The sequence below is a fragment of the Oryzias latipes genome, chromosome 15 (assembly GCF_053564925.1).
Source record: "Oryzias latipes strain Hd-rR chromosome 15, Olatipes_Hd-rR_3.1".
NCBI classification, from domain to species: domain Eukaryota; kingdom Metazoa; phylum Chordata; class Actinopteri; order Beloniformes; family Adrianichthyidae; genus Oryzias; species Oryzias latipes.
Window position 1 is genome coordinate 14,342,396 of NC_136251.1, and position 22,363 is coordinate 14,364,758.

The 22,363-nt window shown below is 41.1% G+C and overlaps 2 protein-coding genes across 9 annotated transcripts in view; both read right to left on the reverse strand.

The window, feature by feature from the left end:
- The window catches only part of LOC101165171 (LIM domain-binding protein 3), a 40,912-nt gene extending 26,843 nt beyond the window's left edge, over window positions 1-14,069 (reverse strand). For 2 of the 6 annotated variants that reach the window (XM_078931449.1, XM_078931446.1), the window contains exons 1-3: window positions 13,978-14,069; window positions 10,533-10,706; window positions 1,532-1,683 (exon numbers count right to left, since the gene is read on the reverse strand). In XM_078931449.1, the coding sequence (XP_078787575.1) occupies window positions 1,532-1,683; window positions 10,533-10,628 (248 nt within the window). In that variant the 5' untranslated portion in view covers window positions 10,629-10,706; window positions 13,978-14,069. Of the gene's footprint in view, window positions 1-1,531; window positions 1,684-10,532; window positions 10,956-13,659; window positions 13,802-13,977 lie in introns of those variants that run through there. The other 4 variants (XM_078931447.1, XM_078931450.1, XM_023962959.2 and 1 more) reach the window with 4 other exon arrangements.
- A 6,313-nt stretch (window positions 14,070-20,382) lies between these two features.
- Window positions 20,383-22,363, reverse strand: part of LOC101165418 (melanopsin-A) — a 32,746-nt gene continuing 30,765 nt past the window's right edge. For 2 of the 3 annotated variants that reach the window (XM_078931454.1, XM_078931455.1), the window contains exons 11-12: window positions 22,155-22,211; window positions 21,666-21,946 (exon numbers count right to left, since the gene is read on the reverse strand). In XM_078931454.1, the coding sequence (XP_078787580.1) occupies window positions 21,770-21,946; window positions 22,155-22,211 (234 nt within the window). In that variant the 3' untranslated portion in view covers window positions 21,666-21,769. Of the gene's footprint in view, window positions 21,952-22,154; window positions 22,212-22,363 lie in introns of all 3 variants that reach the window. The other variant, XM_023963602.2, reaches the window with a different exon arrangement.

A 22,363-nucleotide genomic window follows, 5' to 3' on the forward strand; every position in this document is an offset into this window, starting at 1 on the left:
TTATTAAAGGATGAGCTTCAATACATGAATAGACTCAGAGGAGGATCTCAAGGGGGTCAATGTTTGATAAATGTTACCAGAGGAAAACCTGCATCTAATGAGGAAAAAGAACTGAGACAAATAAAGCAGGACTTAAAAATAGAATTAATCTGAGAGTTGATAGAAAAACACAAACAAAAAATGATACATTCACTGTTTACTTATAGCAGTAGGAGAGGTGAAAACCACAGTGATAGCGTGACCCACCTTCTCACCTCCTGCCCAATAGAACAGTTAGTTCATTGTTATTAGAAACTGATCCAAGCTCCAACAGAACAAACAGTCTTTTTCATCTGGACTTTACCAGACTTTGAACAGATATTTAATTCATTTCATTCCTGCATTGTGTCTTCAGACGGAAGGATTCCAGTCTGAAGGCCTGACAGTGTCACAGCCTGATCTGATCTCTAGATTACATTCATTCAGTACATGAAGTTATGATCCAGTTCAACTCGGGCTTTGCTTGATTTGCTGATACTTGAAACTTGTGAAACAGACAGAAACACAGCACCAATTTTAGTCTGAGTCAAAACAACCCTCTGGAATGATTTCACATTAATTTCTGTTTTTTTCCAGTCTTAAGGACAGATTACGTCTTCCACAAGATCTAACTGTTCTTGTTCTTAAAAAAAAACCTCATTAATCAACATCAACAGGAGCATTAAAACATCGGCCGGTGAGGACAAGCAGTCGGTACCGGCTGCACCGGTCAAGCCATCTAACTTTCACTATTTCCCAAGACCCTGATAAATTTAAACTCTTAATTAAACACCATTTTCAGACCAAGGTGGGCGGCCTAATCATGATGAGGGATCTCAGAGCCTAAACCTGAGATTAGTGAGCTGGACATCCACTGAACTATAATAAAAAACAAAAACTTCTGTTTAATCTTCTTTATATTTTGTCTGCTTCCTTTAGGGGTTGCCACAGCAATCATCTGCCTCATCTTTATCCTCCTTGCTCACACCAACCACCCTCATGTCCTTCTTGGCTTCTTCCACAAACCTGCACATGCTCCCTGCTCATCTGCTAACTTCCTGAACCACAGAGATTCCTCATCTGTCTCTGCCCATCACTACAGCAAACAAGAAGGGGCTCAAAGCTGATCCTTGGTGCAATCTCATCTTCACCACTCCAAATTTCTTATGCAGTCCACAGCTCCTCTCTTTGTACTCTGTCATAGGTTTTTTTAAGATCCACAAAGAGAAAACATAGCTCCTTCTGGGATCATTGCTGCAGATGTTAATCTGCTGAGAGATGTCTGAATCAGCTGTTAGTCCTTGTTACTCTTGAAGTCGCAACTGAGTTTAACCAGCAGGTTTGGAGGGTAAATAAACAGAGATGTTCTTTTGCAAACCTTCAAATGTGGAGAAAGGGAGTCATTCACCATCACAAAAATAAATAAATCCAACAACCAATCAAATGTGCAGATGTGACTGGGTCATTGAATCAGTTACATCATTGAAATATGAAGGAAAAGCTGGGCTCTTACTTTGACATAGTGAGCGCCAGGCTGTGATTGGCCATCTTGATCTTGTTCTGAGCCTCCAGGTGGGTCATGCCTTCGGTGCTGACGCCGTCGATGGCGACGATGACGTCGCCCTGGATAAGGTTGCCCAGTGCCGCCTTACTGCCAGGAGTAATCTGTGCGAGCACAAAGACAGTCAGAGCTGCAGGCGCGTGCGTGTGGCGCTTCAATCCCACTGTGCTGATCCCAGGTCAGCGCACACGTCACTCTGCATTTTTACATCACTTCATCATGAAAGGCTCACGGGAAAGACTGAATCTTTTCCATGAATCAATCAGTCAAATGTGGAGATTATTAATGGGGGTTAATGATCACTGGAGTTCCTGGTATCCGAAAATCTATCTCCAGAGTGGAGACCTGTCAGAGAACACCATGAGGACACCAGGCAGGACACAGCGATCAGAGAAGTGGAGCGCAAAATGATTATGAAACATCTGGATTTAGGTCCCGACAAAAACCGTTCAGAGGATCAATGAACATGAGAAGAGATCATCTTTAATTTATGTCTTTATAGTTTATTGTTTGTTTGTTTGTCTCAGCTCATATAATCTCACCTCCGACTTCACATATTCTCACATGCTGGATTTAAACATTTAGGAACTTCAAATTTTTTACAAACTTTGTGCAAGTTTTTGTGGAGCAATGGATAATGAGGGATTAACAAAAGAGAGGCTGTAACAGCTGCAGACATAGGATGGTGCTGTCGCTTAGATGATGGAACCATTTTAAACTCGTGGCTCCAAATCTCTAAAAACTTTTAAAAGAGAAAAGTGACAGATTAAAGAAAAAGATTGAATAAAAAAAGAGCTTTAAAAATCATTTGTTTGTATTTGTATTTGTATTGTATTTGTTTGTATTTGCCTATAAAGCCCCACTAACTTTTTCAGCATTTGTCTTTTCACTTAGGATTTTATTATTAGCTCACATGTAAGGTGACGGTAAAAGGTTGGAGAAAGCAACTCTGTTAAAAAAATTAAAGGACTTATATATATATATATATATATATATATATATATATATATATATATATATATATATATATATATATATATATATATATATATATATATATATATATATATATATATATATATATATATATATATATAATTAAAAAGGAGCCAGAGAAAAAATGGTGTTTTATTGTATTATTTCATGGAGCTCCGGCAGAAAAATTCAAGGGCTTTGAAGCATACAAAGATTTTTATAGCTGCTGTTCTGTCATAGTTCGATATTTTCAAAATAAAAGCAGATCTCATAGCTGTGAAGGTGAAAGTTTAGTTTAGCCAGCCTGTGATAAAGTTTCCATGACTCAGCTTTTAGCTGCATCACTACTTTTATCAAAGTGGCAAACTGTAGAAATAGAAAAAAAAAAAATGTAAACAAGGACCAAAAAAAGCGATCATCTCAGTAAGAACTGTCCATCTAGCACCCATGTGGTTCTGGCTAACAGAGATCCATGATCCTTTCCTGGATCTGTAGTTGTCTTTTAATTTTCCAAAATGAAAGAAAAAATTATAAGCTGCACTGAAGTCCCCAATAAAAATGTTGCTGCTTATATGTTTCAATAATTCCAGCATCCTCTGACTCTGCAGATGGACATCTGGGGTTCCTATTAGCTTTGATATTAAACAAACTTCAGTCTGGAGGTAAAAATGTTTCTATTCTTGAAAACTTTAAGGGGTTCTGGGGTCACATCCCACCAGTGGGTCTGACTAATTTTAAGTGCAGAACAATAGGGCGGCCGTGGTGCAGCGGTAGGGTGGTCGACCCGTGATCGTACGATTGCAGGTTCGATTGCAGGCACACCCATGAGTTGAAGTGTCCTTGGGCAAGACACTGAACCCCACCTTGCCTCTGGTGGTAGGCGGGCACCTGTGTTTGGCAGCGGAGTGTGTGAATGTGTGTGTGACTGGGTGAATGGGTCTGTGACTGTAAAGCACTTTGTCCTTGTAGATAGAAAAGTGCTATATAAGTATATGCCATTTACCAATAGGAAAGACCATTTAGATAGATATTTCAGAAATGTTGTCCAATCTAAAATTTAGCTTTAACTTTTGCAACATTTAGTTCATCAACAGCACATAGTTTTATATATAAATGTAGGTCTTACTTAAGTCCAAATCATGATCTGAAATAGTACGTCTTAGTAGAATAGAACTGAATAGAATAAAACTTGATTGGGCACACAATTACAGTGCTACCATTAATCTATTAAAAACAGCAGATAGATGACACTAAAAATACATTAAAAGAATTGATAACAATAATAATTATTGTCCAGTGTCTATGAGGCGTTTTAGAGGCTAATATCTGACAGGAAGAAAGATCTGCAAACAGAATTGTGACAATTTGTTTTTATCACATGACTGTAACCCTAAGCCCAACAGAAAGGGAAAAAACTGAAAGGTTCGGGTTGATATTAAAAAGTTTCCACTGATGAGTTCATTTTAGCTCATTTGGAGTTTTGCAGATTTAATTAGTGATAGAAGTTCCAAAATGTTACAGGTTTGTAAAGACCCAATAGTCTAATTTCTGTGGACAGGCTATCTCTCCCTTTTCGCTGGTGTTCCACGGGGTTCTATTCTCAGCTTCCTTATCTTCTTGGCCTATTCCATCTTTCTGGGCAATATCATTCACTCAATTTTTCTTACCATTTCTATGCTGATGACGCACAGCTCTTATTATCTTTTGCTGCAGCAATACTTTCCCCTGCAGTATGCAGCAGAAATTCACAGGAAAGCCCTTCAATCCTGAAATTCCCCGTGTATTCTTGACTCGTTAATTTGCACAGCTGCTTTCCTAACAGTGTCAACATTTATTTTTAAGTAAAATTTCTTCTTTCAAAACTTTAAGTTTGTTAAAAATTATGTTCTTTAATAATTTGTTAACTGGTCTAGCTAAGTATGTAACTGACTCAGTTTTTGCTTGTTGTCCTTTTCTTAACTTTATGGATACGGTTCTTTAATGATAGAAAAGTAAATGAGTGAAAGAAAAGATGCTGGATGGCAGCAGCTCAAATGTTTGATCGAAAGATGAGCAGAGTTTGCAGCTCCAGTCCAAATTCCTTAAAGCCTCTTTTCCTCTGGCTCTGATACTGAAATGCAGAGTTGTCATCCACAAGCCAGCTTCAGTTACATGAAGTGTTTTTTACCCATTTTCCAGATCATGGTGTCACAGCTTAGCCACCATCAAGCCCCCCCCCCAATTTCATCACAGAATTGAACCAAATCTAAGTAGACTGCTTTTTTCTGAAAGCTGCTCAATGAACTCTAACAATGTAGACTTTGTCTGGGGCGCGGGATGGGGTGGGGGGCACATGCTGACCCATATTTACATCAGGTGGCCCCATATCTCTGCATTTTTAGACAAACAGGCTTCATCAATATCTACAGCATTCTTCTCAGTTCAGACACGAGCAGAGATGCTCCTGGTGAAGCTCAACAGGTTTAATTGTGCTGAAGGAGGAAACTGTTGAAATGAACTTTAACAGTTCAAACGGAGGCCCAACCTACAGAAAACTGCAATCTGTCTAAGGCTGCACTTTACTTTCATTTTTATCATCAACATTTTTTTTTTATGATTTATGGCTTTACTGTCCCATAGCAGCATTTTGCTGAAACATCTAAAGGTATATAAGATGACTCTCCATCTGTCTGCAGACAAACTTTGTACCGTCAAGGTTTTTGACAGGTTTTGTTATCTATCCATTCTCATCATATCTCCTCTTGAATTCCTACTTACTTCCCACACAACATGATAATATAAATGTTTAATGTCCCCCCTATTCAAACATATAACATAGCAAGGGGAACCGACCTGCTGAAATCCAGATCATTCACCTACAAATAATATTTGGATCTTTATTTTTAAAAAAAAGAAACATATTAAAAGACCACAGCAAACCAAAATCTGGCCAGAATGGGACCAAATACAACCCCAAAACACCAGAAACTGAGAACCTCCATGTCCAGACATCTTCAAAGTTTTGTAGAAGATGTGATGCTGCACCATGGAAACCATGGTAACCATGCTTCCGTCAAAGTTTTCTGAGACCCGCATCAGCATCACACTGAAATTGAGTTTTTGGTTAATAAAAATGGTCAATTGTTGCTTTTAATGTTACCTTTGTTCTACAGTTAAGAAAATAATTGTGTTTGAAAGTATATTAGACTTAATTCTACTTAAATTAGTAAAAATCAAAATCAACCTTTTTCAGAGTCTACTTCCATTTTATATCAAACATTATGTCTTTGTGTTCATTTAATATGTTCTATAGTAGTTTTGCAACTTTCATTCATTCTCTTCTAAGTTTATAACAACAGCAAACAAGTGATCTGATCAGGTCTGAATATGTTGTTTTGTGACAGTTTCATTTTCATTTTGTGTTTTTTTTTGTTACATAAAGCACATGGGACATTTTACACCCCATTCAGGAAGCTCCTCTAATCAAATACAGAAAAAGAACATATATGCCAGGCTCTCTCAAACACCAGAAGAGAAGAGGGGCTGGACAGGAAGTGATGTCACAAATTTATCAGCTCATTCCAAATGTTCAAAGTTTGAATCTTGAATCTGGACTCTATCAAACACACTCAGCTTACACTAGCAACGCTGGCAGCAGATGTGAACTGAGATGGCAAAGCAGCTGATAGGACATGCGTCTGTGTACATTTGTGTGTGTACTCGTGCACGTGTGTGAGGGTGTGTGCACATATGAGAGAGAGCTAAAAACAGCCTCTGCCTGTCAGCGCTTCCAGCCGCTTGCTGCCTCTATGCAGATCTGTGTGCTCGGTTTTGATCGACAGCAGAGCTTCACTTAGGTCGACTGAACACCAAACCCTTCTGGTTCTGGAAGGAATGACACGCTCTAGGACGGTCTGGTGAACTTGGATGAAATGTGCAGGGATCCTGAGAAATGTCCCCCATTCTGTTGGTTATGTTTGCATCTTTTCAACTGTTTTGACTGGGCTGGGGAATTGTGTAAAAAGAATTCTGGCAGGAGAAAAAAATCCATGTCTCACTGAATCCCCACTGGTGTTCCACAGAGATCTGTTCTTGGCCTCCCTTTCCAATATCATACCTCTGAACTGCATCATTTGTTTTTTCTTATATTTCTATGCTTCCAATAACGAAAAAAATGCCTGTTGCTTCAAACTACCTTAAAAACTAAACTATATTTATTTTTTCCTAACATTTTCGCAGCCAAGACATTGTTCTTACAGCACTGTAATCCATTTTCTGTTCATTTTGTTCTTCATCTCTAAGGTTGTTCGAATATTGCATCTGCATCTGTAAATGACTAAAGTGTAATGTGTAGTATTCAATAAAAATGTTTTAGAGTTTGTTTTCCAATTTTTGATAACCTATTTCCCATAACCTCCCTTTGCCTCCCTACCTCCCTGCTGCAGGGGTTTTTTGTGGGAGCTACACCTGCACAGGTGCAAATCCTGAAGAACCCAGACTTCTCTCACTTTTTAGTTTCTTGCAGCTTTAAAGTCTAATTTGAGTTTCCTGGATGTGAAAGAATGTGGGATCCTCCAATGGGATAGAGTACATGCCAATGTAATGGGCTGGGGGTTGGGGGGGGGGGGTGTCAGCAGTTCTCTGAGAGCTTGGTCAGCTCGGTTTGTTACAGCAGGAGTCAAGTTACCTGCAGCTCTGCTTTCACACAGACTGTAAAACAGCTCAGATGTTGGAGGACGACTTTAACTGAGGCTCACAGAGACAGTGGACGGTGAAACCACAGGGGCCGGACAGCGAGGTCAGACCCCGCTTTGTTCACACCAACACAGCAGCTAACTTTATTTAGATAGAAACCAAGTTCAAGTAAAAATGCTCAAATTGAGGTTGTGTCAAGACAAAGGAAGTAAGTTAAACATCAAACCAAGCAGGAAAGTACATGGGATTAAATTCAATTAGTGATTCATAAAACTGCTAGTTAAATATGACTGAAATGGTGTGGACTCATTGGAATGAATTAGTTTTTAATAATCCTGAATTAGGGGGAATAAGGTCGGGTTGGGGGCAGGTGTCAGACTACAGTATCAAAGAAAGACAAAGCATGGAACAATAGAAATAGACACTTAAAAGATGTGAAGCTTTGATTGTGCCACAGAATTATTGACTGTATATGGAAACTGGACCGAGTGAGTGTGACGCCCTACATAGAAGATGTCTTACTTCCAGCTCCAAACAAATGAAGTCAATAGGGTTAACGTTTTTGCTCAATACGGACACCAACACGTTGGAGCCAGACAACGTTCATATTGACTGAGCAGTGTCTGAATCGGTCTGAGTCATCGTTTCTATGGCAACCACTCTTGCCAATCAGGAGTAAGCTTGTTGGAAGGCCACACTCCAGACACTGGAGAGTGAGCTTAGGAAATTCTGTCAATCAACTGTTTTAAACATTTGATCTGAGACCACATTCTTTTAGGGAGGCATCTGATTGGTCGGTTTATAAATCAAATAACTTACATTGCAGAAAAAATATGATAAAAACATTTAGGATTAGCAAAAACATGTTAAAAAAAGTTTTCAGAGCAAGAATTGTTATTCTGACAAATAGAACGATTGAGTAACAGCTGTTTATTTCTCTATAGAAGTCTGTGGGATTTTGGTTTCTTGGAGCCAGTGGGTATTTCCTGTTTGGAACATGAGAGCGTTGGGGTCACTCAGTTCAGTTTTCACATATACAGTCAATGCTTAGAATTCACAATACCTGACAGATCAAATAAAGTAAAGTCTTTAAACCTGCAATAACAGCTGGAGCTCCTATTGAGAAAAAAAGGTTGAGGTTCTGCTTTGGTGCTTAGCTGTTTCCAAAGAACCGGTGGGTTTCCACAAACAGCAGGTCTTTATGCCACAGAAGGTGGCGTAAACATGGAGTGCACCGTCCCCCTTTTGTCTTTCCTAATTTATTTTCATTTCCACTGCTGTCAGTGTCAGTTTGTCTTTTATGATCAATAATGAAAACTATCAGCTCATTCTGATTCATTTCAAATTTCAGAAGTCGAGCACAATGCAAACACCGGGTTTCCTCTTTGGATCAACTCTGTTCAATGTATTGCTTTTGTGGTTTAAGACCTCAGTGTTTGAGGTCCCAACCTCCAATAACTGACATAACCAGCGTGGAGGGGATCTTGACTATGGCTGGGCCAGAGTCAGAGACAGACTACAAAACTGGATGGTATTGTTAACTTTAAAGCCCCACTCTGATCAACTTTTGATCTATCCTAAAAGTGTTCCCTGTGGTCTTTTAATTATGTCGTCTTTAGACAAAATCAAGCAATATGTGTCGTGTAGAGCGGCATTGGTTCATTAGAAATTCATCCCTTAGTTGTGGGCGGGAACGCTGGCGTGCAGCAACGCTGCCCCCCACCCCCTTCTTTCCCTGATGTGAGCGGAGCAGGGAGCTTGAGGCCTGCCCAATGTACCGGTATTTTCGATGTCACAAATAAGCTCTTTTTGACTGCTCCTGATTCACAACAATTTCAATAAAGAAAAACTCAGAAATGCTATTTTGAGCTTAGTTTTCAAATATATATGTCCTCCATCATCCCAAAAATGCCAACTTTTTAAAAATATCCAAAAGAGAATTTAATTTGGAGTGCGTCTTTAACAACATCCTGGAAATATTCAGAAAATGTGCATTAGTTAAAGTATTCAATGATATGAATAGGTATTAAAAAACAAATTTAGAGGAGGGATGACCTTCTGCTGTGACTGCAGTTCCCCGGAACACAAAGCCCTAAAGCATCATTTGTTTGTTCAGAATAAGACTGTTTTGTGTCAGAATCTCCAAAAGTCTTCTACCGCACAGGCACTGTGTGGTTTTGCGGAGGGGCAGTTGCCACTCCAGTGCAAAGATTTTCACCCCCACTTGCCCCCCAATATTTTAGGTCAATATTAGTATCAATATTGACAAAGATTAAGACACAATCAATACAAGATTCTTTAAGCATAATAAAAATAACAAAAGTATTATTTTTTAAATGAAATCCTGAACCCCTCAAATTATTTTCTACGCCCCTGCATTGGGAATTCCAGCCCTGTGCTGTCAGCACCCCGGCAAAAATATGTGCAGTTTCCTTGCTATAGCAAGAGGAAATAAAAATGTTAACAAAAAACTCATTCATAAGAACTAATCAATATAAAACTGTTTGCCCTTTAACTTTGCTGTTCTCATTTGCCACCCTTCCAACCCCCCCAGTGTCCAGCTACAAAATATAACACAAACTAAAAACGCACAAGGACAGGGAATCTGCAGCATTTCAAAGCTTAAATTCATCAAACAGACAAAAGCTGTCGGAGGTCAGGGAGCCATGGATCCTCGCAGCAGATGCAGCTCCTGCAGACAGAGGAGAGCAGCAGGTCGCTTCTCCGTCTATTCAGAGCGATGCTCCGAAACCAACACCAGCTCCAGTTTTAGACCCGCGGGTCTGTTTTCAGAGCTGCAGCTCACCCTCGCTGGCCTCATACGTAATGCAGAAACACCACAGCTGCTCCAAAAAGCAGCCTCAGAAAAGACGATCAATGAGAACCTGGAAGAAACCGAAGGCTTCGAAAGAGCCTGACGGCATTTTTTTATCCCTTCAAACCTTCGGACTCGTGACTGAGTCAATGAGGGTCTCTGGAGGCTTTCCTGCCGTCTAACAGGAAGTTATTGATTTCATGTCCATTTCATCATTAAAGACGTTTTAGACATCTTTATTTCCTACGCATTCATTTAGAAGATGTTCAGTTCATGAACTGAAGCGTGAAGTTCAAACCTAATTTCTGTTCATTCCAGTTCTTCTGCGAAGGATTTTTAACTTTGATTGAACAAAAAAGGAAGAACATTGATCATTCAAGTTTAGACAAACCTTGGCATCACAAGTAGAACACTAAACCAACAAAGAGGAGATGAGCAGACTTCGCTCCAGACAAAAACTTCTCAGCAGGGTTTCTAGCAGGTTCTTACCCTGGAGATGGTCAGCGGCATGTTGAAGTCCTTTCCTCCCTGCAGCCTGAAGCCCCAGGGGCCGGGGCCAGGAAGAGTCACAGTGTAGCTGCTCATTCTTTCAGACAACAAAATCCTCTTCAGAATTTTAACCAGATCCTCGATTAACACCCGAACGGGCTGGAGGGCTGGGCTCTGAAAGAGGACAGAGAGAGGAGGTGGAACAGGTGATGGCAGGAAGAACCAGAGAGAGGAGAGGTGTGAAATCCGCAAACCGAAGGAGAATGGGAGGAAGAGCCACAGCAGCTGAGAGGAGAAAGAAGAGGACCTGCCTGCTCAGGCTGAACGGGACGCCTAAGAATAGACAGAGATAGCACTGTGGCATTGTGTGTGTGTGTAAGTGTGTATGCTGGGGTGGGGTGGTGAGGGGGGCAGAAGGGAAAAGACTTATATGGTGTGAAAGAGGACACTCGGTATGCCAAGCTCGCCGTGATTCACCACAGCTAATATAGACCCAGCAGATTCTTCTGGACCGCCCCGCCCCAACCTGCTGTGGGGTCTCCCTCGACTCCGTTAGCACCAGCTCCAGGAAACATCTCGTTATCGCTGCGATGATAACGCTAAAACTGAAGGCCGAGGGTTCACGGCAGACTGCTGGCACCTGAAACACCACCTGATCTGGAGCGGACACTCACCTGACATTGAACACGTGAACACAGTCCAGCTTCTCACACACAACCAACATGCAGCTAATGAAAGATTCAATGACCACCAGCCTGTTAAACACCTCATTTACAACTAAAGCTTTCTCACAATAAAGTAAAAGAAAAAAGTCCCCATAAACTGAAGATCATGAACTAGCAGTAGTTTGGTTTCCTTAATTTTGTCCTTTAGGTTATTTATTCACAGTTGGTTGCATTTTTAAATTCATGTTTTAGTTTATTTTCCTGCCTTTGGGTCCTCTCCAACCAGCAAAGATCGGACCACCTCGGACCATGTAGAAGAGTCTTTTTTTACCGTCGATACAGCCTGTTACCTGTTCTGAGTCACCGCAACTGTATTAAGAACAGACAATAATGTGGAAAGCTGTTGGGGTTTAAACACAACTTTGTCCTAATGGCCTCTTTAGGAGAGGCAATACTTAGTTCCAAAGGAAACAAGCAGCATTGATTACTGAAACTCATCAAACACTTTCACCAAATGAAACCAGGCAAAAAACCTCTGTGACTGTTCAAAGTCCTACTTCGATCATCTTCTGATCTATTGTAAAAGAGTTCCCAGTGGTCTTTTAGTCATGATTACGTCGTTTAAGGCCATATTCAAATAACCTTTGTTGTTTTCTAGGACACAGTTTCTGCAGAGCGGCAGAAGTTAATCAGGAATTCATCTACAAGTTCTGGACAGGACAGTTGGCACTGAGCAACCCCACTCCCACCTCCCCAATCTGTTGCGTAAAGTTCTCTGTTTACATGCTCTCCTGCTGGCTTAACAACCAACCTAACATTACTGGTGCAGCAAAAATGGTGAGCAATATTGAAGATATCCAGCCGTACAGATTTGAGCCAGATGTCAGCTCAGACGAGGAAAACAAAGACGAGAATTGGATCTATTTGTCTACAAGTATGCATCAGAATGGAGCGAAGCAGGGAGCTTGTGGCCCGCCCAGTGTATGTTCTGAGACTCAAATAAGCTTTTTCAAACAGCAGTTTTTGTCTGCTCCTGATTCAGAAAGGTTTGAATAACCAAATACTCAGGAATGCAATTTTAAGCTTCATATTCTTAATATATGTCCTCCATCATGAGGAAATCTCACAAGAACTCGTTGAAAAAAAGTAAAAACACTATTTCTTTGGAGGGGGTCTTTAACAACTCCACCTGCCTAATTGTTGCCAGCAGGACCAGGACTTAAGTTGTGAGGGGCTGCGTCATGAGTGGGTGTTTCTTTTATCTAGCAAGTGCTGTGATGGCCTTGAACTTCTTTAATTATGTTTTTCAAACTAAACGGGTCATAAAACCCAGTAAATGTTATAAAACTGCAGCTAACATCCACAGTGAAGCTAATGTCCCCAGATAAAAACCAATCACAGATCAATTCACCAGTCTTTGTCTTAGGATCGGATGTGGAACATCTTGTCCTGAAGTGATGGTCAGAATGAAGAGCACGCATCAGTCCTGCAAATCCTGCTGACTTTATTTAAAGGTCAGCTGAAAGGAGCAATGAGAGTGGAACCACCCACCCAGAGGAGGGGAGTGAGGGAATGAGCAGGGTGGGGACAATGATATTTGAGGGGTAGGGATGCTGATTCTGATGACTGACCTCAATGCACCCAGTTGTCATTTTAATAGCTTTATAATAGTAAAACAAAGGTCATCTCTACAACAGACGTTCTGAGAAAATGACTCCTGTAAATTTCACCTCAAACAATCAAAAGCAGAGAATGAGCAGGAGCAGCTAAAGTAAAGGACGCTAACCACGGTTGCAACCTTCATCAGATCAACATCAGATGGTTGTTTGCTTGGTCCTTTACACAGGAAGTCCCACAAGTTATTACATCCCTGAGTGTGTGATGTCTTACCCCTCCCCAGATGGAGTAGTGAAATTTCCCCACAAGGCAACCATTTGGTGGTTTGACAACCTCCCACAATCCAACACTTAATGATGAATGTCAATCAGAAAAGGTATTAGTTTCATTTTTAGAGCTATTGCCTTGACCAACTGTGGAGTTTGTGGCTCTGAAGTTTTTGAGCTTAGAGATTCCCACTGTGTAAAAAAAAAATCAGAGGGATCACTTCGATTGTCATGCATGTGTTAACTATATTGTGAAGTGTTGGACAAGTATAACTTCCTTTTGCCTAAATTAACTAGTGATTGAGTTTTGCTGCCTTTGTGCCTCGTATGTTGACCCTGCTCATTACATTAAGTAGCCTTTAAATCTAAATCAAATCAATATCATCTTTATTTAAACACTAACACTTAGAAATACAGTTATGGTATGTTCTAATGAGTTTATTTTTAATTACTCATTTTGTAATTTGATTTACATAAAATTAAAAAGTAATTCAAACTCCTCATTTAATAAAAGTCTCAAATAGAAGAGTGATGTAGAATATGTGCTCTCCAGCGCCATCTACAGGCCAATGCGTTCACCTTCTCAGGTGATCTGGAGTGGAGAGGGTCCCGCTCACCGCTCCCCCCGACGGTGTTCTCCGTGCATGAAACCAAACAAACTCCGTGGAAACACCTCAGCAGTCAACGAGTGCTGAACCAGATGGAAGATCCAGGTCCATACCACCTAGATGAGCCGAGCCGAGCCGAGCCGGCGCTTTTACAGCGGAACAGATGAGCCCCGGGCACGCTCGCTGCGCTACGAAGCGGGCGCGAGACGCCACCTGTTGCTGCCTGAGGGAGTGGAGATGATGGAGGTGAAGAGCAGAGGAAACAACTGATGAAGACTCCACCACAGACCTGAACGGGCCGCGGAGGTCCCGGATCCTGCGGCGGTTCGACCCTGGTCCGACCCGGTCAGCGCGCAGGAGGCCGCGCGGGATGGGGCGGGGGGGTTACAGCGGATTTTCATTAGCAGAACTTAAAGAGGCAGGAGACCTTTAATTCACTTCGATTGAGTCAGTGTTTCTGCTTGATTCTCATCATGTTATTCTCATTGGGTTAGAGAATAATATTTTCAGAATTCTCGGGGGTTCAGTTCTCCTAGCCATTTTACATCTAATGATGTGACAAAGGCAGTTTGTTTGAAATTAGCACACAGTTATAAACCGAGCAGGATAAAATACAAAACAACTAGAGCACGTAATTATTGATAGAAGATTCATAACTCCCCAGGAACTTCAAGACAAACATGGAATAAATAACTTCTTGGAATATCAGCAACTTAAATCAAGTATTACTAAAAAGTATAAATATAAAGACGACGACTTAAAGCTACCAGATGTAGTTACCACTCTGATTAATTTTTCAATGAATAGAACTCTCTCCAAAATATACAAACTTTTATGTAATTTAGATAACAATATTGCCCTTCCAACAACAAAATGGGATGCAGATTTGAGCATCAGCACAGATGAAAGCTTCTGGTCAGAACTCTGTCTAAACACCTTTAAACTGACAAAAAGTCCAAATCTGCAGCTAATCCAATTCAAAACTCTTCACAGAATTTACCACACTGGACAGAGGATGTTCAAGATGGGTCTCAGTAACTCAGACATTTGCGAGCACTGTGATAGTAATCTACCCGACAGCTACATGCACGCACTGTGGTTCTGCACTCCTGTCCAGGCTCTCTGGCAGCAGGTATGTGCCGATTTATCAGTCTGGCTTAAGGTTTCAATCACTGCCTCACCGTCACTTTGTGTGCTTGGTGACATGAGTGCCATCGATATAGAAGAAGGATTAGCATCTATCATTTTCATAACTCTTTGTATTGCCAAAAAAACTATTTTAATAAATTGGAAATACAAGAACAATATATACATAAGTCAACACAGACATCTGCTGTTTGATCATATCAGCTTGGAAAAAATGTCAGCCCAAAGTTCAAGTAACTTTGAAAGAATTCAGTCTCTCTGGTCTCCTGTGGTTGACTCCATGACTTAGGGGGTGGGGTGCTTGGTCGTCGCTGCGCCTTGCCCTTCTGCCGTGGTTTGGGGTGGGGGTCGGGGCCTCCGGTGCCTGGCGGGGGCGGTGGGGGCTCTGTTTGTCGGGGGATCGGGTCCGGTGCCTGGTTGGGGCGGGCTGGGGCTCTGCGTGGTCCTCTGGGCTTGGGTGTGGGGGTGCGTGGTGGGGGGGTGGGGTGGTGGTCTGGCTTGGCTTGGGGGGGTGGTCCCTTTGCCTGTGCTGGGGGGGGTTGGTGGGGGGCCCTGCTCGGGGGGGGGGGGGGGGCAGCGGCGCTGGACGGGCTGCCCATCTGCGCCTGGGGCTGGGATCGGCCCTTCCCTGGCTCTGGGACGGGACGGGACAACCCTCTCGGGGCCCCCGGTCGCTCTGGGTGTCATCCGCTTCGGCTGCGGGGTCTGGGGTGGGGCGGGGTGGGGGGCTTGTCGGCCCTGTCCTGTGGGGGGGGGCGTTCTGGGGGGGAGGGGGGCCCATTATGGGTACGGGGCGGGGGGACTGACGGGTCGGGGTCTCCGCTGAGGCAATCGGTGGTTGCCTCGGCCGGTTGGCTCCCTCGGTCCCGTCAAGGCCTAACCAGAGCTCTTCTAGGGCCGGCGTTTGGGGGTGGGGGCCTGGGCTTGCTCCGGGGGGGGCGACGCTTTCTGGCTCCTCTCTCTCTCTGTGGGGTGGGTGGTGCCGGGCCTGGGGTGTCGGCGCCTCCGGGGGTGGGGCCCCTGGGCTGGGTGGGCCTGGCCCGTTTTCTGGGGGGGGGCTGGGGGACAGCTGTTTGACCACCGGGGGACAGTCTACCAGCTGTCCCCAACTTACCCCCTTTCTCATATAACCTCATATTAGGGTGAGGGGGTGGGGGGTCTAGCCTGCGCCTTGGGGAGGAGCTACTTGGCAGTGGCCCTGGCTCGTACCTGGGGTTGGGGCGGGGGGATGCCCGGAACTCCTGGGTGGTGGTGGGGTGCTCGTCTGGGGCTGTGGGCGTCCTTCTCCGGTGGGGCCCTGCGTTGGGCTCTCCCGGCGCGGCGGGGGGGCTGCTTTCCTGGCTGGGCTGGGGCGGCGCTCTCTTTCCCTCCGCGCCTCCCTGCTCTCTGGCTCTGGGGGCCTCGCGGCGGTCCTGCTGGCCCTGGGTGGCAGTCTTGGTCGCCCGGGGGGCGGTTGTTCCCTGCCTGTTCCCGTGTGGCGTTGGGGGGATTCTGGCTGCCGCTGCTGTTGCGGCGGGGGTCTGGGTGTGGGGGTGGCTGGGCGCTCCTCCTCCTTCTTTTCACATTCCACCATCCATTTTAGAAGAACATTGAATTGAACATTGATTGAATGAATGAAAAGATTTCACACTTGTTGGTTTAAAGGCATAGGTATGCGTTTGTGAACACTATCTGTTTTGTGTACATGTTGACATGTGGACATTTTTGCAGCTAGCAGGTGTGTTGATAACGTTTGAGTGTGTGTGGACAGGCCCCGCCCTTTTTGTACTACATTTGAACCGTACCGTAATGATAAACAACCAGTAAACCTGTCTGCTCTATGCTGCTTCATGGTCTTACCTCCCCCCCCTCTCACTATCACCCCCCCCCCCCCCCTCTAACATCCCTCTCTCTTCTTCCCTTCTTTCCTTTTCCGTCCGGTCCAACACCAAAGATTTCCAAACATGGTTGAAATTAATAAAGTTTGGCCTCAATTACAAAAGGGGTTTATTCAGTCATACCTTTGGTTTGTCTGAAGATTAATAACCCCTGTTGTTAAAGTAAAATATGTCCAACACAAGAGGCCCTCAGCTCTCATCTGCCTGCCTAGCTGTTATGAATAATATTTTCATCAGTTTATAAATACATTGAATCTGCAACTTTTCACACTTTTCTTTTCCTTAACTTTGTAACACAAAGCGCTTATGAAATAGAGAAACATTTTAAGACCCACTTGGATTATAATGGTGTTTTGGGTATTTTAACATGTTCTTGTGACATTTTTCTAATGACAGAAGTCACATATATAGAAAATTAAGATTAAAATTGCATTTCTGATTAGTTCTTTTTTCAAATCGTGCATCCAATAATAAAGTATTAAATTAATAATAAATTAAATTAATAAATTAATAAAGTCATCTATCTATCTATCTATCTATCTATCTATCTATCTATCTATCTATCTATCTATCTATCTATCTATCTATCTATCTATCTATCTATCTATCTATCTATCTAATCTATCTATCCAGAGCAGACTATTATGGCAATCCACAAGCTCCCTGCTTTGCTTTATTCTGATGGATCCACTTGCAGACAAATAGATACGTCTAATATTTATTTTCCTCATCTGAGCTGGCATCTGACTAATTCTGTACAGATGGAAAGCTCCAATATTGCTCGCCATTTCTGCTGCACCACTAATGTTAGGTTGGGGTTGTGATAACCTGTTAACTAGCTGGAGAGGGTGTAAGCAAAGGGATGATGAGAAATGAGAGCACACTAACTCTGTGCCAGTGGACCTGCCTATATCTCAAGTTTTGCTTTTTACAACTCTTTTTGTTTTATTTTGACCCAGGGGATGAGTACAAATTTCACACACCTAGGTGCATGACAGCTAGTGGGACATTAATTTTTAACTTTACAACAGATCAAAAGACGTTTGGAATGGGACTAAACCAACATTTACTTTGAAGTCTTTAAAAAATCACGTGTCATTCTTCACATACAATCATATCTGTTAAAAATACACATCCACAGTGAATCCTAAAAATTTATTAAAAAAAATAGTGAAACATTGAAACTAATAGGAAATCTTCCTTATTCTCATTTAAATAACATCTTCCCAGAGACTGTGATAAACGGTGTAATACATCAGACATTTATGTTCAATATTGTTAAGTTAACTGCTGTGGTGAGGTCTCATAGATGATCTTCAGTCTGGAGCAGTCCGAGTACATGAAGATGGAGGAGTCAGGAGGTAAGTACAACAAATGAGGACTATTGAACCAAACTTTTTGGATTATTCTTCCTCCTTAGATACCAAAAACAGTGACAAATGTTAGATAACAGTGGAAAAACCAGACGTTCAAGTTGGCATTAAAATTAGGCATTTACAGTTGCTGTTGAAAAGAAGACTTTTGAAGAATTTAGCCCCCCATAAATGTTTTGATTTGGAAAAGTCACAATACAAAATTATCTTATCCTGCTCGGTTTATAACTGTGTGCAAATTTCAAACAAACTGACTTTGTCACATCATTAGATGTAAAATGGCTAGGAGAACTGAACGCCGGAGAATTCTGGGTTCAAATCATTTTCTTCTCCTTAAAAGTAAATTAAAGCTTTTTAGGTGACTATTGAGCTCATTTGGATCTCTTTGTGGTGATATGTCTAGCGGGAAATCGCCTTATATTTTTCTATTTTTTTTAATTTTCTACAGAAACACAGTTGTTTTGATGATCAACTTTCTATTTTAGATCTTGAAAGTAGCAAACAACCCTTAGCAAAAAGTAGTCTATTTAAGTGTACTACAAGAATACTTTGTCTATGTTAAAAGTAAGGCAGTATACTTAAAGTTTACTTTTTATACACCATCTATATATTGTAAACTTAAAAAATTCTAATTGAGTCTGAAGAAGTATTCCCTTTTTATACTTCCTATACTACATATGCATTGTCTGTGCTTGCTATACCTATTCTATACTCCAGTATACTTAATAGAATAAACTTCAAGTGTACTACTTTTTTGCCAAGGGCAACATCTTTGTGACCCCTGATTTAGTGATAAAGAACAACTTAATTCACCAGTTAACAGTTTAGCAAATGTTTTTCAATGTTGTTTATTTACTTATTGTCTATTAAGCATCGTTTTTTAGTTATCCAGTGCTGTTTGACAGAAAACAACCAGAAATACAGTGACTGTACAGAGAATCTCACACAATCCAGCACTTTAAATTAGGCTGAACCAGAGCTGCCTTGTAGTCATTAGTTATGTCCCTTTTGAGAACCCGTACAAACATCAGAATACATTCCACAACACTGCTTTTAAGCTAAAACACATCCTGAAAAGGTGAGACACAAAAGCGACACAAGCAAAGAGGTAAAGACCAACTTACAGCACTATTTTTTAAGAACACAGCTGTCAAAATGTTTTTTTTCTCGCAAAAGTGCGTTTGCAGGCCCCACAAATAAAAAATGATTAAAAGTAAATAACAAATACAACAAATTGAAAACAAGATATTTTTAGATTTGGATTTTAAACCCTTCTGAAGTCTGTTATTATTAAATCTTAGTTTAGCACAAAGACAGAATTGGAGAAAAAGCAATACAGCAGATCCACTATAGGGAAAAAATACATCTCACATAAATCTCAATCTTTCTTTTCTCCTAGTCTTTGAATTGTTTGTTGTTTTTTCTTTTAAAATAGTGTTTTGTTTTATAGAAACAAATTGTAAAAAAGCTGATGTTAACTTCAAAAAGCTGTTTTTTTAATCCAAGCCAAATTTTAACTTTTTACTCTGAAGTTCAATTTTTTAATTCAAGGTTTAAGAAAACGTTTTTGTTGAAAAACTAAATGTTAAAGTTGTCTGTTGGTGGTGGTGTTGCCGTTTTAGGTAAAAAATAAATACTAAAAATGGACTAGCTGTCTCATTTAGGCAGTTTTGTCCTTTTTTACTCATCTCATGCGAAATAGTGGACATGTGACCACCACTGTGCTAAAAACAAACAAATAAAGCTGATGCTGAATCAGCAAATATTAGCAGCAACCAATACTAGCAACTATTACTCCAAAAACATTTTTTTAATCAAATTGGAGTCCAGTGTTGCACCATAAAGTGTCGAGGAACAGCTAGCTTAACTAACTAAAAAAAACATGTTTTTCCAGTAAAAACTGGAAAAACCCAAATTTCATTTGGGTTTGACAGATCTTCACATACAGTAGTAGAGAGATCAAGTCATCACAGTTGTCTGAGCACATCGCTGACATGTCATGGCGAGCGTGAAACCTTCTGAGGAAGACTGCAGGCCAGCAGTCAAAACCATTTGACAAAAATGGACACGGTGTTTGCTGTTTTAGGTGGAAATATTCCCACACAATGTGAACTAAAAAGTCTACTTTTGTTATGAATTTGTGTTGTTAACAAATGTGAGCACTCCGCTAACAATGCTTTTCGGAACATGTTCATGTTCTGAACTTTGGAGTTTAAATGAAACATTCAGAAAGAACAAAGTTCATGGAAACGGCTTTCCATAATTGTAAACATCTTCGAAAAACAGAATTTTACATTAAATTCTGACAAATTTTGTAGAAGCTGATTGTGGATAAGTGGCCGTAATTCTAAAATTTTCAGTTTGGTTTGTTTGATTTTAACTTTAACTTTAAAATCAAACAACTGACAGCCGATGTTTTTCCATCCATCCATCTTCTAAACCTACTTATTTCTGTTCAGGGTCACAGGGTTGCTGGAGCCAATCTCAGCTACTGTCAGGTAAAGGCAGTGGACAAACGGAACAGTTTACCAGTCCACTGCAGGACGTTATCTTTTTTCAAGATAGGTAATTAAGCAGCCAACCATGAACCACTGTTAACTTTTTACAAGACAAAAAACTACTTTTAAAACTTAAAGGTATTCAGACTAAACGGAAATCCAACACACAGTCCTCAACATTCGTACACTTAAAACTCTTTTTTGATCAGAAATTGAAAAAGAACGTGTTTTGTTGTTAAACTGTTGTCCTGTTCTGTCACTCATCTGAAGTTTGTTTAGACCTCCACAACAGCTCTTTAAACAAATAAATGGCTGGTGACATCAGAAACACAACTTTTTTTTTATCACACTTTACCTTATGTCCCGCACTGAAAGCAATAAAGGAGAGCTTTGTTTTTCGGACTGAAGGACCACAAAAGCCTTCACAGACATTAGAATTCCCCTATTTTTTCATAAAAAAATTTGTTGATCCATCTTTAGCTTGGGCCTGTATTTTAGAAGCTACACCTCCATCAGTGCTTTGTTGTTTCCTTTACTATGAAGCAGGTTTAACAAATTAAAGCTAAGCTTTGGTTTTCTGTAAAATGGATTTCTCTTAAATTATTGGGTTGTTTTTAGAAAAGTGAGGAAAACACAAGGGAAAACTGGATGTACAAACAACTTGATTCTTGGTTTTCTCATCCACGCATTTCTCCCCTTTTGCTTGTGCCAAAATTTTTCAAAAACCAAATGTAAGCTCACTGAGTTTCAACAGATCAAAAACTGTGAGCTGTCTTTTAGGACAGAATTGTTTTTTAATGTTTTTGTCTTCATTTGAATTGCTTTTATTCATGTTTCATTTTTAGAGATTTGACTTGTCCAGTGCTTTTCCTAACCTCAGTTGTTGCTGCAGCAGAAGACTTTTGCTCAGACCAAGATTTTCAGTCCAATATCATCAAATTAACAAGTTTTACTTTAAGTTTGACTGTTTTTGACTCGCCTGCAATCTAGAGATAATGTTAGACTAAAACCAGTTAACGATTATTTAGGCAACACGTTTCAGCCAGATCTGAGGACTAAAATGCCTTCATTTTCATCTAAATCTGAGAAAGAGCATTACAATACTCCTCATCAGCTATAAATACTTCTGACTTTCTTTGTTTGAAGCCTCTATCTTTATCGTCATGTGACTTCAGGGGGGTGGAGAATCACAAGAGATGTAGTTCTAGACAGGCCCCGCCCCCGCACTGCTGTTGGCCATCTTGGATCTGTTCGTGCGTGAACCATTTCGTCCAACTGGAAGGAAGGGGCTCATCTCTGAGGTGACGACGATGCTTGGGATTCGTCCAATCGTGGCTCTCGTCACGTTTCCGTCTCCAAAGTCTCTGTTCTGTCAGGACAGACAATTGACAAGGTTTACTGTCATCGGGCAACAAACACAACTTATCTGCTGGGCAGATAGTGCTCATGCAGAACTTTTTACAAGCTAATTCATTGACTCAGTATTGTGAGATACACAAACATATCAGGGATTCTTAGAAAAAAGTTTGAATACCTAACCTCTACAATGTGCTTAAATAGATTTTTACTCACACTTGGGATGCTGTTGTGTTCACTGACTCCTCCTATCGATACGGTGTCAAAGGACGTCTGAAAGCAAAAGAAAATGAGTTAAAGGCTTCAAAAACTACAATGAAAACAATTTCCAGGAAACTGTGGTTTGAAGCCGCTCCAGTAGCACAACTCTGAAACCCAACAGACAGGCTCCTCCTGCACAATCATCTCTGGGGTTTACAGAGAAT